Here is a 15,620-nt window from a genome sequence, read left to right as displayed (position 1 = left end):
TATACTATACATATACTTTATATATATATATATATATCATACTATACATATACTTTATATGTATATACTATATATATTATATACTATATAATTACTATATAATATACTATAGTTATTATATAGATACTATAGTATATTAACTATAGTATTGGATATAGTTATAACTATATAATACTACTATATAATATATACTATATATATTAACATATTAAATAGTATTAAATATATATATTAATATTATTACAATAATATATACAATAATATTATATAAGTATACACTAGATATAATATAATATATTAGTATATATAATATAATATATAATAACATACGAATATATATTATATCTATATATAGTATATAATACGTATATAATATACGTATATAATATAGTATACTATATTACTATATACTATATAATATAGGTTTCAATAATACGTATATAACATTATATACGTGTTAAAACTACATACTATATAACACTATATAGTATACACTATATAGTATATAGTGTAATATACTATATACTATATAGTATAACACTATATAGTATATAGTATACACTATATACACGTATAACAGTATATAGTATACGCTATATACACTATTAACACTATATACTATATAATATACGTATATATATATATATTTTTTTTTTTGAAACAAGGACTATATTGATAATGCTTAAACCAAGTCTTTGATACAAATCGGAATGAAATCAAAAGATGTGGTATAACCACTGATGCTTAGAGCATCCCTACTTAAGGCATGAGCAACAGAATTATTTGCTCTTACAGTGTGCCTTGCTGACCAAACTGAAAAGGAACTTTGCATTGATCTTGTATCTGAGATGAGTTGGCCTGTGTATGTATGGACCTCGGTTGATGAGTTGAGGCTTGATACCACCTGCAGCGAATCCCCCTCTATGATGATGTCTTTATACCCGAGAGACTTGCAAAAAATGGAGGCTTGGAGTCCAGCAAACGCCTCAGCCATGAGTGGATCAGGGAAGAGGTCATGTTGCATTCTAAGAGTGGCCAACACTTTCCCTTCACAATGTCTAATAACTGCTCCCACTCCCACTTTGCAGGTGGCCTTAGAGATGGAGGCATCCCAATTCAACTTAAACTTGCCCTGTGGTGGTGCTTCCCATCTTGTCTGGCCCAGATTGGGGTGAGATTGGGTCTTCCCTTGTTGTGGCAAAAGCTGAAGCTCATCCATTAGATAAGCTACAAGCTGTGACACCTTAGAGGGGTGTTGGAAGGTGTCCTTGAAAACCATTTCGTTTCTTCTCTTCCATATGAACCACGAGGTGACAGCAAAGACCTTCAGTTCCTCCTTGCTCAAGTTCTCCAAGAAGCCTTTTACCAGGTCCTGGAAGTGGTGGAAAAGGGGGCTAGCTTTCTGAAGCTTCCTTACACTGAGTGCCCACACGTCCCTGGCTGAAGGACAACTCCATAGAATGTGCTCCACAATCTCTGGTTGGAGTCTGCAGATTGGGCAGGCAGGGTCCTCTATTGTTTTTCTTTTCATTAGGTTGTCTCGGGTGGGAAGGCCATTGAGGCAAGCCCTCCAAATGAAGGTTTTGGCAGCATTTGGGATGTTTAGGTTCCAGACTTTAGTCCAGGGGGCTGAGATGAGATGGAGGTGGAGGACTGGCCATTCATTTGCTCATCCCTCTCAGTTAACAGATGGTAGGCACTTTTGACACTGAATATACCCGAGGTGGTGCAACTCCAAATTCTTTTGTCTGGCTTGAGGTATGGACTGAGGGGTATGGCAATGATACTCTCAGCTTCTTCCTTTGAGAACATTGCATAAACCAGTTCTCTCTTCCACTGCCTAGTAGTTCCATTGATGAGGAAGGAGACCTTGGTGTCAGTCTGCAAGAACCTGATGGAGTTGGGAGGTCTGAAGATCTGTTGCCCTGGAAGCCATCTGTCATTCCATATCTCAGTAGAAGCTCCATCTCCGATTCTCCATACTAAGCCTTCTTTGAGTAAAGATCTTGCTGCCAATAAGCTCTGCCACAGGTAGGATGAGTTCTGGCCCAAACTAGTTGAAAGGAAGGTGCTGTTGTTGAAGTATTTTTCCTTTAGAACCCTTGCAGCAAGGGAATCAAGGTTGTTAACAAGCCTCCATCCTTGTTTGGCTAGTAAAACCAAATTAAAATTGGAAAAATCCCTTAGGCCCAGGCCTCCACGGCTCTTTGCTTTTTTCATTTGGTTCCAATGTATCCAGTGTATTTTGTGTTCCTGTGGATTATGGCCCCACCAGAAACTCCTTACCAGCTTGTTAAGTTCCTGTAGCAGAATCTTTGGAAGCTTGAAAATCCCCATACTATAGGTGGGGATGGCTTGGAGGATGGATTTGATGAGTACTTCTTTCCCAGCTTGGGAAAGAAATTTGTTCTTCCAATTTGAGATTCTTCCTTGCACCTTGTCCAGAATTTCCTTGAAGGACTGAGTACGAGACCTGCCTATAAGGGCAGGTAGACCCAAGTATTTTTCATATGAGGAAGTCCCCCTTATCCCTGCTATACTGGTGATGAATTCCTTGGCTTCCTCTTTGGTGTTCCCGCTGAAGCAAATAGATGTTTTCTCCTTGTTGAGTCTTTGGCCAGATGCAAGCTCATAGGCTTCCAGTAGGTTGTAAAGCCTGCTCCACTCCAAGGGGTTTGCTTTGCAGAACAGTATACTGTCATCTGCAAAGAAAAGGTGGTTAATAGAGAGAACTTTCCTTCTGATGGGTAATCCAGTGATAATACCAGAACTCTCAGCCTTGTTCAGCATGCAACTGAGCACTTCTGAACATAATATGAAAAGGTAGGGGGATAAAGGATCCCCTTGCCTCAACCCTCTTGTTGGATGGAAGATGCCTTGAGGAGAGCCATTGAGGATGAGGGAGTATGATACTGATTCCACACACTTCATGATCATGTTAACCCATTTCTGGTCTAGGCCTACTTGCTTCAGGACAGATTTTAGAAAGGGCCACTCGATTCTGTCATAGGCCTTGCTCATATCGAGCTTGAGGGCCATGAATCCTTCCCTACCTTTAAGCCTGGACTTCATTGTGTGGAGTGACTCGAAGGCCACTACAATGTTGTCTGTTATCAGCCTGCCTGGAACAAAAGGCTGTCTGAGTTGGGGAAATAATGCCTGGAAGCACTGATTTCAGCCTGTTTGCCAAGGTCTTGGCTATGATCTTGTAGAGGACATTGCAGAGGCTGATGGGCCTGAAGTCTGTCACCATTGCAGGGGAGGATTTCGTAGGGATTAGGGCAATGAGAGTCTCATTCAGGCCTTTGGACCACTGGCCTTTGTTCAGGGCTTCTAGAACAGCAGAGGAGACTCATGGTCCAATGATGGGCCAGTGATCTTGGTAGAAACATGCAAGGAACCCATCTGGTCCAGGTGAGCCCAGGGGGTTCATGCTAAATAAGGCTTCTTTAACTTCCATTTCAGTGAATGGTCTAGCTAGGCTTAAGTTCATTTCTGATGATAACTTCCTTGGCATAGCCATTGTGCACTCATCGATCCCTATTGGACTAGATGAAGAGAAGAGCCCTTGGAAATACTCCTGAAAGATCTTGCTAATACCCCTCTGGCAGGTGATCTCATTTCCTGCTTCATCCTTAATGGTGCTGATGAGGTTTTGTTTTCTTCTCTGACTGGCACATTTGTGGAAGAAGGAAGTGTTCCTGTCTCCTGCTTTCAACCAATTCTGCTTGGCTCTCTGCTGCCACTTAGTGTTTTCTGCCTCTAGCATTCGATTGACCTCTTTTTGAAGCTTTTTAATGTCTGCATAGAGATGCCCCTCATTAGCTTCTTTGAGAGAGTTGAGGGTGCTTAGTTTCTCCTTTATAAGAGCCGTTTGACTCCTCCTCAATTCCACACTCCATCTATTCAGTCCCTCTTGGCAAAGCCTTAGTCCAGTGAGGGAGTCAATTAAAGGGCTTGACTGGCCTATTGCCCTCTCCCAGGATTGTTTTATCAGGGCCTCACAACCCTCCTTTTTGCTCCAGGATGCTTCATACCTAAAGAGCCTAGCCCTTCTTGCGAATTCAGAATTTGTCTGCATATAGATCAATAGGGGTCTGTGGTCTGAGGAGGCTGCTGTCAAGTGGTATACCGAGTGGTTTTCAAATTTAGCTATCCATGATGTGTTCCCAAGAGCCCTATCCAACCTTTCCTTAGTAAACTGCTCTCCCTCTCTGTTGTTTGCCCATGTGAACTTATCCCCTTGGAAGCCTAAATCATATAGGTCACACTGGTCCAGGACTGTTCTGAAGTCCTTGATTTGTCTGTAAGGCCTGGAAGCAGCCCCTAGTTTCTCATCAATGTTGGTGATCTCATTGAAGTCACCAAAGCAAAGCCAAGGAGTGTTATTTATGGGGACTAGTTCTCTGAGTAAGTGCCATGTTTCTCTTCTTTTGGCTGTGTTAGGGTGTCCATAAAAGCCTGTGATCATCCATGGTTCTGTGTCACCAGGTAGTTTGATGTGTGCTGAGATGTGCCAGTTGGAGTATGTGGCAATTTTTAGCTCGATTTTAGAGTTCCATAGGAAAGCCAGACCACCACTTCTACCCCTGCTATTGACTGTGAAACAATTATCAAATCCCAATTTATGACGAATGGTCTCCATCCTGTTGCTACTACACTTGATCTCAATGAGAAAGACCAACTGTGGGGACTTGGTCTTCACCAGCAGGTGAAGTTCATGAATTGTCTGGGGGTTCCCAAGCCCCCGGCAATTCCAGCTGATGCAATTCATGTGGTTTGGTGGGGCTGTTGAGCAGCCTCCACCTCAGGTATGGGCTCAATTTTGTGTCTTTTGCTGCCATTGGTATGGGACCTTGTTTCAATCAAAGATGAAGGTCTTTTTGATTTGGTATGGGAGGGGATGGCATTTTGGTTGTTGGTGATGTCTGAGAGGGTTGAATTTTGGTTTCTTGCCTGCCTTTTCCATGAGCTACCTTTAATGGAAGGGTTAAGACTTGGGCGGGAAACATTAGGAGGGTTGCCAGGAATGGAAAGTTTTGGTTTCAGAGGGGACAGTGCCTTGCTAGGGGTAGGCTCTATACGTAGCTTGGGGTTGGCATGTGCATGCAAAGGAAGAGGGTGTTTAGAAGGGCATACCTGAGTTGAATCCATTGTGGGCCTGAGGTGATCCTCTGCTGGTTCATCATGTGACCCAGGTTTTAAGGGGTCTTCATGTGCTCTCGGGTTGTTGGAAAGTTGGTCTACTGACATGTCCATGCTCTGACTTGGCTGTCTAGGTATGGCCCGAGTGTTTTCTGAGGCGTTGACCCAGGCAGGGGTGTCCTGCTCTGCCTCTTCAACCACTTCTTCTGACTGTGACGTCCCATGGTCCTCCATCTCTTCCCCTTCTCTCCCTGGCTGCTTCCGGTGAGGGGAGCCCTGAGAAGAGTTTGCCGGGCACCCTCCATACTTCTTCACTGAAACTTGGGGTGGGAATGAACTGGATGCTCTCATCCATTGCCCGTACTGGTCTTGGGATTGGTTTGATGGATCGAAATTGGGACATTTTCCATGAACATGTTTGAGTAGGCCGCATTTGAAGCAGAAGTTGGGCAACCTCTCGTACTTGAAATGTGACCAGGATTGTTTGCCTCCCAAGTTTACCATCCTGCCACGCACCAAAGGCTTGTTTACATCCACGTCTACTTTAATTCTTAGGTAGCTTCCCCACCCATGGCCCTGATCATCTACTTCCACCATATGGACCTTACCAATCGCTTCCCCTATTCTTTCTCCTAGTTGTCTGTTCATGCCTACGAAGGGGAGATTGTGAGCTTGTACCAAAAGGGTTCTGACTTGAACTCGACTTCAGAGGGAGACAGGTCACTCTCGAACTCCTTGAGGCATACTAGATGGCGGTCGAAGGACCAGGGCATGCCATGCAGGACTTTCTTTTTGTCAGACAGAAATTGGAACTCCAGTAGGAATTTGTTGGGGCCAAACTCTTTGAAGGTTATCCATCCAGAAGTGTTCCATACCTTGGCCATGGTGTTTTTGAATGCTTCTCGGTTCGACGTTCTGTCATTTAGTATAGAAGCTAGGAGGCATGAGTTGCCTCTCAGCTTGGAAGACAATATGTCTTCCTCCGGTAAGAGCAGCTCTTGTTGTTCTGTATCTGTAAGTTTCAGGGAGCTCCATCTCTTCGTGATCTCATCTTCCATAGACATCCTCTCAAGACTTACGTCCAAGAGACTAGAGCTTTGTCGCGAGACAAAGCAGAGAAACCTCACTCAGACGAGGAGGACCTATTTCTTTGTTTTTGATATAATATACGTATATTATATGTATATAATATTATACATTAGTATATAGTATATAGTATACACTATATACACGTATAACAGTATATAGTATACGCTATATACACTATTAACACTATATACTATATAATATACGTATATTATACGTATATATTATATATTATATATCATATTATATAGTAATATATAGGTAATATAATATATATTATAATAATATATTATATAATATATATAATATAATATATAGTGTAAAAACGTTCGACTGTTATAACCAAAACGTTCGGACGTTTTGATTGACGTCCGAACATATACGTTATACGTTCGCATGTTAACACAACGTCCAAACGTACAAGTTATACGTTCGCACGTATGCTTTTGCGTCCGAACGTAATCTACATAACGTTCGCAAGTGCAGTTAACGTCCGAACGTTAATTAATTAACGTTCGGACGTTAACTGTATATAAGGCCAGGCACGACGGTTTCCAGGCCATAACTTGTACGAAACCGGTTATAAAACTCAAACTCTCTCATCCTCTCCGCCACGCACGCCGCCGCAACCGTCGCCATCCGCCACCGCAACCGTCACTAAAAGGTAATGTGCCCTCTCCCTCTTCTATTTCCTTGCTTTTAATCGGTGGGTTTCAAAAATTCGAAACCCACCGTAGCCCGGTTATAAAACTTGCATTTCCGGCCACCATTCGCAGTAAAATGATAGAATAGGACCGTAGAAACATTCCCCATCTTTTGAAATGCATATTTTGGTTGTTTGTGGCTTCGAAACATGCGTTTCGAAGCTTTCGGTAATGGCTGAGTCGACTCAGCATTTCCGTGTCGTAACGTTCGGACGTCACGACACAACGTCCGAACGTGTGACCTTTTGTATTCTTTACGTTCGCATGTTATATTGTAACGTGCGAACGTATTAGTTTTACGTGCGAACGTTTTTATCCAACGCTTTAACGTAACGTTGGATAAAACGTTCGAACGTAAACCGTTGGTCTTCTTCGGCTAGTAAGAACGTCCGAACGTATGACGGTTCAAATTCATTACGTCCGAACGTTTAGATAATACGTTCGGACGTAATGAACTTATTCGCACGTTTTTATCGAACATTTGAATGAAACGTTCGATAAAAACGTCCGAACGTATCATCTTTGTAAATTCGCACCTATTTTAACGTGCGAACGTACATTGTATTAATGTTCGAACGTTTCCTATAAAAAAAATTTTATATTATTTCTTTTAGGTATTATTATTTTATATATTGAAAAAGTGAAATTATTTAAAAGTTTTACTGGCAAAATTATGTAAATTTATAAGGATGATATTTTAATTTTTAGTATAATCCATATATGTCATAATACGTATGTATCTGTGATTATAATCATTTTTTTTAAATGTTATAACTTATATATATATTTTTTTATTTTCAGGATATGGCTCAGTATATGACGACAAGGAAGCGAGGGAGGGATGGAGGCAATCCGGACATCGCTCGACTGGGGGCACGAACTATTATGGGGGAACGAGAAATCCTCATTAATGAGTTTGATGAGCTCAGCTGGGAGCAAAAGACACTGAGAGACGTCTTCATCACCAGAGGCTGGGGCCCCATATGCACATTGAGGGGAAAGATTTACCCCACAATGGTTCGAGAGTTTTACATTGGGATGGCCACCATGCCTAACGATGCATCATCCCATACTCTCAGTGTACGCGGTGTACAGTTTCAGTTCTCGGCGGATGTTCTCGCCGACTTGCTCCAGATTCTGCGTATACTACCCGAGTCGACAGCTGCTCAGGCTGATGACATAGCAGCTGCATTTTCCCCGGGCATATTCGAGGCAGATCCAGCCGCTTCTGTTTCATCTTCGGGCCCTGTTGAGTTTATGCCCAGTCATGAAGAAGATCGACCCGAGGGCGATCCTATTACTGCTGAGGTTGGTGACGATGAGCGGGACCAGGATTTCTACATCCTCACTGGCACGGACCGCACAAAGCTCGATAGGCCGAACTCCTTCAGCCAGAATCAGCTGCTGCCTTTCTTTCGCATGTTGCACATTTTTGTTGCAACAAATGTAGACCCGGTGGCACATAAGAGCACATTCAGTCGAGCTCGTGCACAGTTCCTGATTGGCTTGGCACGTGGTGAGCCCATTGACTTGCCCCTTGTTATATTTGAGTGGATCCGTTACGAGGCCAGCATCGTTACCACGGATAATCTCTCGTACGAAGTCATCATCAGCCGCTTATTACTAGCCCGGGGAGTGCCACTCCAAGCGGAGGAGATGGTTATAAACCAGATGAGCCCTATCGACATAACCACACACTGCCGGAGCATTGGACAGGGGAGAGGCTCAGCTCGGCGTCAATCTGGTCCTACGCCAGATCTTGTTCCCCCGACTGAGTCTGGGCCCGATGTTGCTCGCCCGTCGGCGAGTACTAGTCAGCAGCCGGGAGTTACATCTGCTAGGGATGTGCGACCTGCTTGGGTTGATACAATGATGACAGATATGAAGGCGCATATAGACCGACAGATCGATAGACAAATTGCACATATAGATTAGGTTGTCGCACATCTTGCACATCATGTAGATGTGTTAAACAATAAGGTTGAGACATTGACTGAGGAGTTTCGATCTTTTGTAAACCAGCAGTTCTGAAAGTGATTTGTAAAAATTTATCATTCGAACGTTTTTTATTTTCGACATATGTAATGGACACAAATATTTAATGTATGTATTGTGTAGCTTAATTTCTACTCTTAATTTTTTTTTAATATAACGTTACTCAACCTTACTATTAAAAAAATTTATATTATAATTAATTTATGTAATTTAACATATAACGTTCGAACTTTATCACATTAACGTTCGAACATTGGCGCTAATATATTCACGTTCGCACGTAATTATGTAAAACGTTTGAACTTTCGTGCTAATTTTTTTTACGTTCGCACGTAAATATACATAACATTCGAACGTTACTTTGACGTGCGAACGTATTATGTTAAACGTCCGAACGTTTTGAAATTCTTGCCCAACATTTAGTGACAGTTCTCACAAACCGTCACAGTAAATACGTTTTAGTCACAGTTTGGAAACCGTCACTATTTATAATCTGTCACTAAAAGTCATATTTGTTGTAGTGGCACTACCTATAACAATCCCAAACAAGCACTAAGAAGAAAGAGAAATGCTAGTTTTTTATTTTTTCTAATCAAGCTTATATATTATAAATAAAAGAAGTTACAGAGTTACAGAATTCAAGGGGGATCAAAAAGAAAGTAACAAAAAGAACTATCTAAGGGTATGCATCCAAAAACATGATTGGTTGCTGTCCATTACGCTACAGAGTGCACACATCGATTTGCAGTTCGATGTATTTTGACTAGGAACCATTGTTCATGAAGATCGAATAAGTGTTGGATATCACTGACGATGGGAATGATTTGCCAATTTGGAGAAGATGAAGCGTCTTCTACTACCGTAATTACTTGTTGAGAGTCTCCTTCAAAGATGACCCGAGTGTGGTGAGATGATTTAGCCATTTTTGTAGCTAGGAGAGTTGCACTTGCTTCTACCACTAGGGGATTTGTTGAAATGATTTTTTCAGTCTAAATTTTTAATACTTTACCTGAGTGGTCTCTGCAGACTACAGATATAGTGGAGAAGTTGTCTCTCACTGCAGCATCAAAAGTGTAGCTTAGGAAGCTTTTGAGTGGTGGTTGCCATTTTTCAAACTTCTTGTTTTGCTTTGATTCTCAAGCGAATTGATAGTCAAGGTAGATTTTGTACAATTGAGTTTTAGCTATCTCCAATGAGAAAATGAGCTGGTTATGCACGATATCATTTCATTGTTTCCAAATGAAATCTAGAGTTATGACTGCAAAGAGTTGAAATTGGTGGATCTCTGTGTCATGAAGGCCTAACTCTTCCTTTAGATGGAGAATCATTCTAATCCAATCTGTAATTGAGTGAATTGGCAAGTTTCCGAGGTTTAGAGGCCATGAGCTTTGACTCCATAATATTCGCACTATAGGGCATTGAACGAAGAAGTGGAGTAATGTTTCCTCAACTTGGTTGCATAATGAGCATTTGTTTGAAATTGTTCTTGAGATAACTTCATTCACTCTTGTCTTGGTTGGGAGAATGTTCCATTGCAGCTTCCATAGAAGGAGTTTATGTCTTTCATGAATTTTCAATTTTCAAATTGACTTGAAGAAGTGTTGTGTTTGGGCTGCATTTTGGTCTATTTCTGATTGTCCATTGATGATCACTTGGTATGCCGATTTGACTGTGAATTTTTCGTTCTTGGATGGGGTCCAGATCATTTTGTCTTAAAGTTGAGAGAAGGTCAGAATGTGGATTTTCTGGATTTCATTATTGCTCTCTCGGTCAAATGGAGTCTGCATTTTGCCTAGATCCCATTGTTTTGGGATACCTGTGATGATGTCTGAGACTTTCATATCTGGGTGTGCTTGATCCATTCCCTGTAATGGATTTGGTCTGAAGTTTGACAATGTTGGTATCCATGGTGAATCCCATATACTAGTATTGGTGCCATTGTTGATTTGGATGCATCTTCCTTGTCTGAGTGTTTCCCTTGTTTGTAAAATACCTTTCCAAAAGTACGAGTTTGACTGCTTTTGTGTTGCCTGCCAAAAGTTTGTGTTTATGAGATATTTGGCTACTAGGATTTTATACCAAAGGCCGTTATTTTGTTCACTCACTTCCCATCCTATTTTTGTAAGTAATACCTTATTCACATCCATCATTTGCCTGATTCCAAGACCTCCTAGAATTTTTGGTTGCCATATGGTTTTCCAAGACTTAAGGGTCAAATTATGAGACTTGTCTTTTAGGAACCCCCACCAAAAATTTTTGAATTTTGTATCTAGGATCTTGCACAACATTTTAGGGAGCTGGAAGGGGACATAGTATAAGTGGGGATAGTGTTGGCTACAGTTCTAATCAACATTGTTCGTCCCGCTTGTGAAAGTGTTTTTAATTTCCACCCTTCTAATTTTTTCTCCACTCGGCCTAGCAGCTCCCAAAAATTTGCTTTCTTATTTCTGCCAATAGATGTGGGGAGACCCAGATATTTCATTTGTTCCGTGGATACCTTATAAGGAAGTAGATGATGGATTTCAGTTCTGACAACAGGGCTCATGTTCCGCGTGATAAAGATGGTAGATTTATGCATATTGATCTTTTGGCCGGACCACTACTGGAATGTTTCAATGCTTTCTGTGATTACTTGTGCACTGTCTATTGTAGTTTTAGCAAAAATAATCGTGTCATCTGCAAATAGGAGGTGTGATACCGGCGGGCTGTGCCTACTTATTTTTATCCCTTCCAATTGTCCTCTCGCTTCCTCTTTTAAAAGAATCCTTGATAGCACCTATGTTACTAGGATAAAGAGAAAAGGGGATATTAGGTCTCCTTGTCTTAATCCCCTTTGTGATTTGAAGAAACAACAAGATTTTCCGTTAATGAGAATTGAAAAGGTAGCTGTGGTAATACATTCTCGAATCAAGTTTATCCAACCTGTGCTATATCCCACTAACTTCATGACCAAGAATAAAAAATCCCACTCAACCATATCGAAGGCTTTTTCCAAATCTAACTTTATTGCCATCTGACCTTTTTTTCCTCCTTTCTTTTTGGGATGATGGAATAATTCATGAGCAATAATAGTATTCTCCCTTATGTGACGACCTAGGACAAATGCTGTTTGAAGTGGAAATATAATGTCATCTAAAGTTGCTTTGAAACGGTTGGCCAATATTTTGGTAATGATTTTATATATGACATTTGTGAGGCTGATTGAACGATAATGGCTCAGGTTATTCGGAGCTTGAATTTTTGGGATGAGAGCTAAATTGGTATGGTTTATTTGTTTTAATAGCTTGCCACTCACAAAAAAATTTTGCACTACTCCTATTCCTTCCTTTTTGATAATATGCCAATAGTGCTTGAAGAAGAGCGCTGTCATACCATCCGGGCATGATGCTTTGTGGTTTGGAATTTGTTTGAGAGCACCTAATATTTCCAGTTCATTTGGCACTGCTAAGAGAGTTGCATTTTCTTGATCTGTGATTTGCTTCTCAGATAAGTTTTCTAGGTTGTCCGGGTAGCTTGGATTTAATGAAGTATATATGGACCGAAAATGACTAACAAAAGCATTTTCAATAATAGATTGGTCCATAGACCAATTACCTGGATTGAGCTTGATGATGTCTATTGAGTTTCTTCTTCTTTTGATCGTCGTTGATAAGTAGAAGAATTTGATATTGAGATCTATTGAGGTGAGCCATGATGTCCTTGACTTTTGGCACCATAGTGATTCCTCATATTCTCGCTGCTTGTGGAGGTTGTGCTGTAAATAAGTTTCTCTCTCTTGAGTGAAATCAGTCATTGGTTTACTCTGTACTTCCAGTAATTCTGATTCCAGGTTTTGAATATTGTTCTGTATTCACCCGAAGTAGTTTTTATTCCAGAGTTTAAGAGCTTCTTTTGTTGCTTAGATTTTCCTACATAGAATATAGGCTGGGTTTCCTTGAAAGAATTTACTCCATGCTTCTCGGATGATATTCTGGCTAATAGGTTCATGGATCTAAAATTCTTCAAATTTGAACGAGGAAGCTTGTTTACGAATTTTGGACATTTGTAGTGGAATCGGATGATGATCTGAAGCTGACGATGCCAAAATTTGTAGCGATGCGTCAGGAAAAAGTAATCTCCATTCTTTGTTTGCAATCGCTCGATCCAGTCTTTATCTGATTAGTGTCATTCCACTTCTATTATTAGTCCATGTATATCTCAGACCCGAGTATCAAATATCTATAAGACCATGAGTATCCATTGTATATCTGAGTCCTCGGTTTTGATTTTGATGGAAAGGCCGCCCCCCATGCTTCTCTTGTTGATTAGTAACTTCATTAAAATCTCTCATACACATCCATGGGCCTTTGAATGATTGTTGTATTGAGTCCAAGTGACTCCAGAAACTTGCTTTAAAATTATGGTGTGCTGGAGCATAAACATAGGTTAATAGCCAAGGGTGATAAGATGGATCCGAATACACCAGAACAGTAATAGCATTCATATTTATATTGATCGGTTCAATATCTATTCTCGGTCGCCACAAAAGTAGTAATCTCCCCTTTTTACTAATAGCTGAAAAGCTAATAAAAAGATGGAAACCTATACTATTTACAATAGATATGGTACGATCATCCGTCACCAAGGTTTCCGAAAAAAAACTAGATCAGGATTATATTTCCTAATATTTTCCCTTATGTTTTTTATTGCTTTGGGCCGGACTAGTCCCCTGCAATTCCAAGCTACTGTCCTCATTTAGAACTTGGAGGCATTTTGTAGCTTATCTCGCTAGCTGTTTTGGACTCATCATGGGATGGTGGAGTGGATTTGTTGTAGGGATTGAATCTGGCTTTTCCTTTTGGTTTTTTCCTTTTGCCCATTGAGCCTGAATTCCATTATAGTAGTGTAAGGGCCATTGCAGCTTTCTCTGAGTTATGTTTATTTTCTGTGTCAAGCATGGACTCATTGTTGTTGTTTTAATGAGGCGTTGTGATTTCCGTTTTGGTGCTTAAGTGGGTTCCAGTTGATGATGCATTGGGATGACTGGTTCTTTAAAATTCATTTGATTTGATCTTGAAATGACAGCTTCAGTTAATTCCTCCACTTTCCTTTTTGGTTTCACCGTGGCTGATGAGAGGAATTCTATTTGTATAGGGCTTTTTCCTTGACTTGGGCTTTTATCCTCTAGGAGCTGGAGAGTGAGTGCACTGGAGTTGTGTATTTTGACTATCGGGCTGCTTTCCGTTGGAATAGGATGAATTTTTGGGCCCATATTTGTTGACTGAATAGGTTGGACTTGATTGGCTGATGATGGGCTCATGAAAAGAGGTCTTGTTTCGGTTTGAGAAAAGGGATTGACTGTGGACTTGCTCTGATGGTCAAAATTGAGCCCGTGGCCTTTATTTTCTTGCGTCTTCTTCAATACTTTCACTGCCGAAAAGATCTGTTTCCACTACGTATTCCACAGTTGATGATTGACCTCTGGCAATGGCTTTAATATTTGGTGTATCTGGGTCGGTGCTGTTCCTCCACGTGAAGGATTTTCTGAAGTTGGAGATAAACCCAAGATTTGATTGCAGTAGGAACTGAAAATTCTGGGTTTGGTTGGTGGCTCAACAGTGAGTATCTTTATTTTGGTAGGCGGGGAATTGAATGTGTTCTGATCACTGTAGCTGAATAGTGTGTTGGTTTTTGCAGTGTTGGTTTGCAGGAAAAATTCGTCTGGAGCTTGGTTGCCAACTGGGTTGTGCTTGGAGCTTTCACCGGCAACTGGTAATGGGTTGAGCGATTGGAGAGTAAGCCATTCACCTGGAACAATTAGATGACTTCCTGGCTTTTTCCTTGGTACCAGACAACTCTCATTATGACCTCTTGTAAGTATTTGTTTTCCTTTCAAAACGGGCTGAGTGAATTCTTCTGATTTTTGCTCTGTGTTGACTTGTATTGCATGATTTATTTCCCCACGAGATTGAGAGTGAAATGTTCGGGTGGTAGTGTCCGTTAAATCAGTAGCCAAATTCTGCCCTCTGGCTGTTTGTTGAAAAGCCTATGTGTTGCCGAGAGTGTTAACATATTCTGCTCTTAACCATGGACCATAAGTGAGTCTTGTAGAGGTTGAATGTAGGAATCCACAGAAAACTTGCGAGTGACCGAGTCTGCCACAGGAATAGCAAAAGTCCATGAGTTTTTCATACTTAATTGCTATCCAAATTTCAGGGTTGTCTTCTCTTGGCATCATGAAACTTTGTTGGAGAGGTTTTGTTACATCAATCTCAACCTTGAGTCTAATGTATTTTCTGAAAGCTAAACCATAGAGAGGGTCTTCTTCCACCTTAATTAGATCACCAAGGGCTTTCCCAATTTCAACAGCATTATCAAAGGTTATATAATCTAGTGGAAGACCATGTATTTGTACATAAAACGTAGCATGGTTTAGATTTATTTCTTGGAGAGTAGCTCTAGGAGGCCAAGATTTAAGAACTAACAGATGCCCTTTAAAATTCCAAGGGGTTTGGTTGAGGACTCGTAGCTTGTCTTGGAGAGTTCTAAATGTGAAAATGAACTTGTTTATCTCCAAGTCTTCTATGAGAAAATTTGGGATAAAATTCTAGGATGCTTTTATGCATGAGTGCATGGCATATTTGTTAAGAGGTCTATCAGCTACTAACCTTCCTATCAAGATTTTGTTTGAAGTGACTATTGCTCTTTCTG

General features: G+C 40.7%; 1 protein-coding gene and 1 long non-coding RNA gene across 2 annotated transcripts; one reads left to right on the top strand and one right to left on the bottom strand.

Annotated features, from left to right (window-relative positions):
* Window positions 1-682: 682 nt before the first annotated feature.
* Window positions 683-1,531, bottom strand: LOC122304682. Its single transcript, XM_043116948.1, has one exon. It carries the CDS (start codon window positions 1,529-1,531, stop codon window positions 683-685), a length of 849 nt encoding a protein of 282 aa, XP_042972882.1.
* A 12,760-nt stretch (window positions 1,532-14,291) lies between these two features.
* Window positions 14,292-14,833, top strand: LOC122305624. Its single transcript, XR_006241177.1, has 2 exons — window positions 14,292-14,527; window positions 14,607-14,833. It is a non-coding gene; the product is annotated as an uncharacterized LOC122305624 (long non-coding RNA).
* The last annotated feature ends 787 nt before the right edge of the window (window positions 14,834-15,620 follow it).

The sequence above is a fragment of the Carya illinoinensis genome, chromosome 3, assembly GCF_018687715.1.
Source record: "Carya illinoinensis cultivar Pawnee chromosome 3, C.illinoinensisPawnee_v1, whole genome shotgun sequence".
NCBI classification, from domain to species: Eukaryota; Viridiplantae; Streptophyta; class Magnoliopsida; order Fagales; family Juglandaceae; genus Carya; species Carya illinoinensis.
Note: the sequence above shows the minus strand (reverse complement) of the source record. Positions and strands in the feature narration are given on the sequence as shown.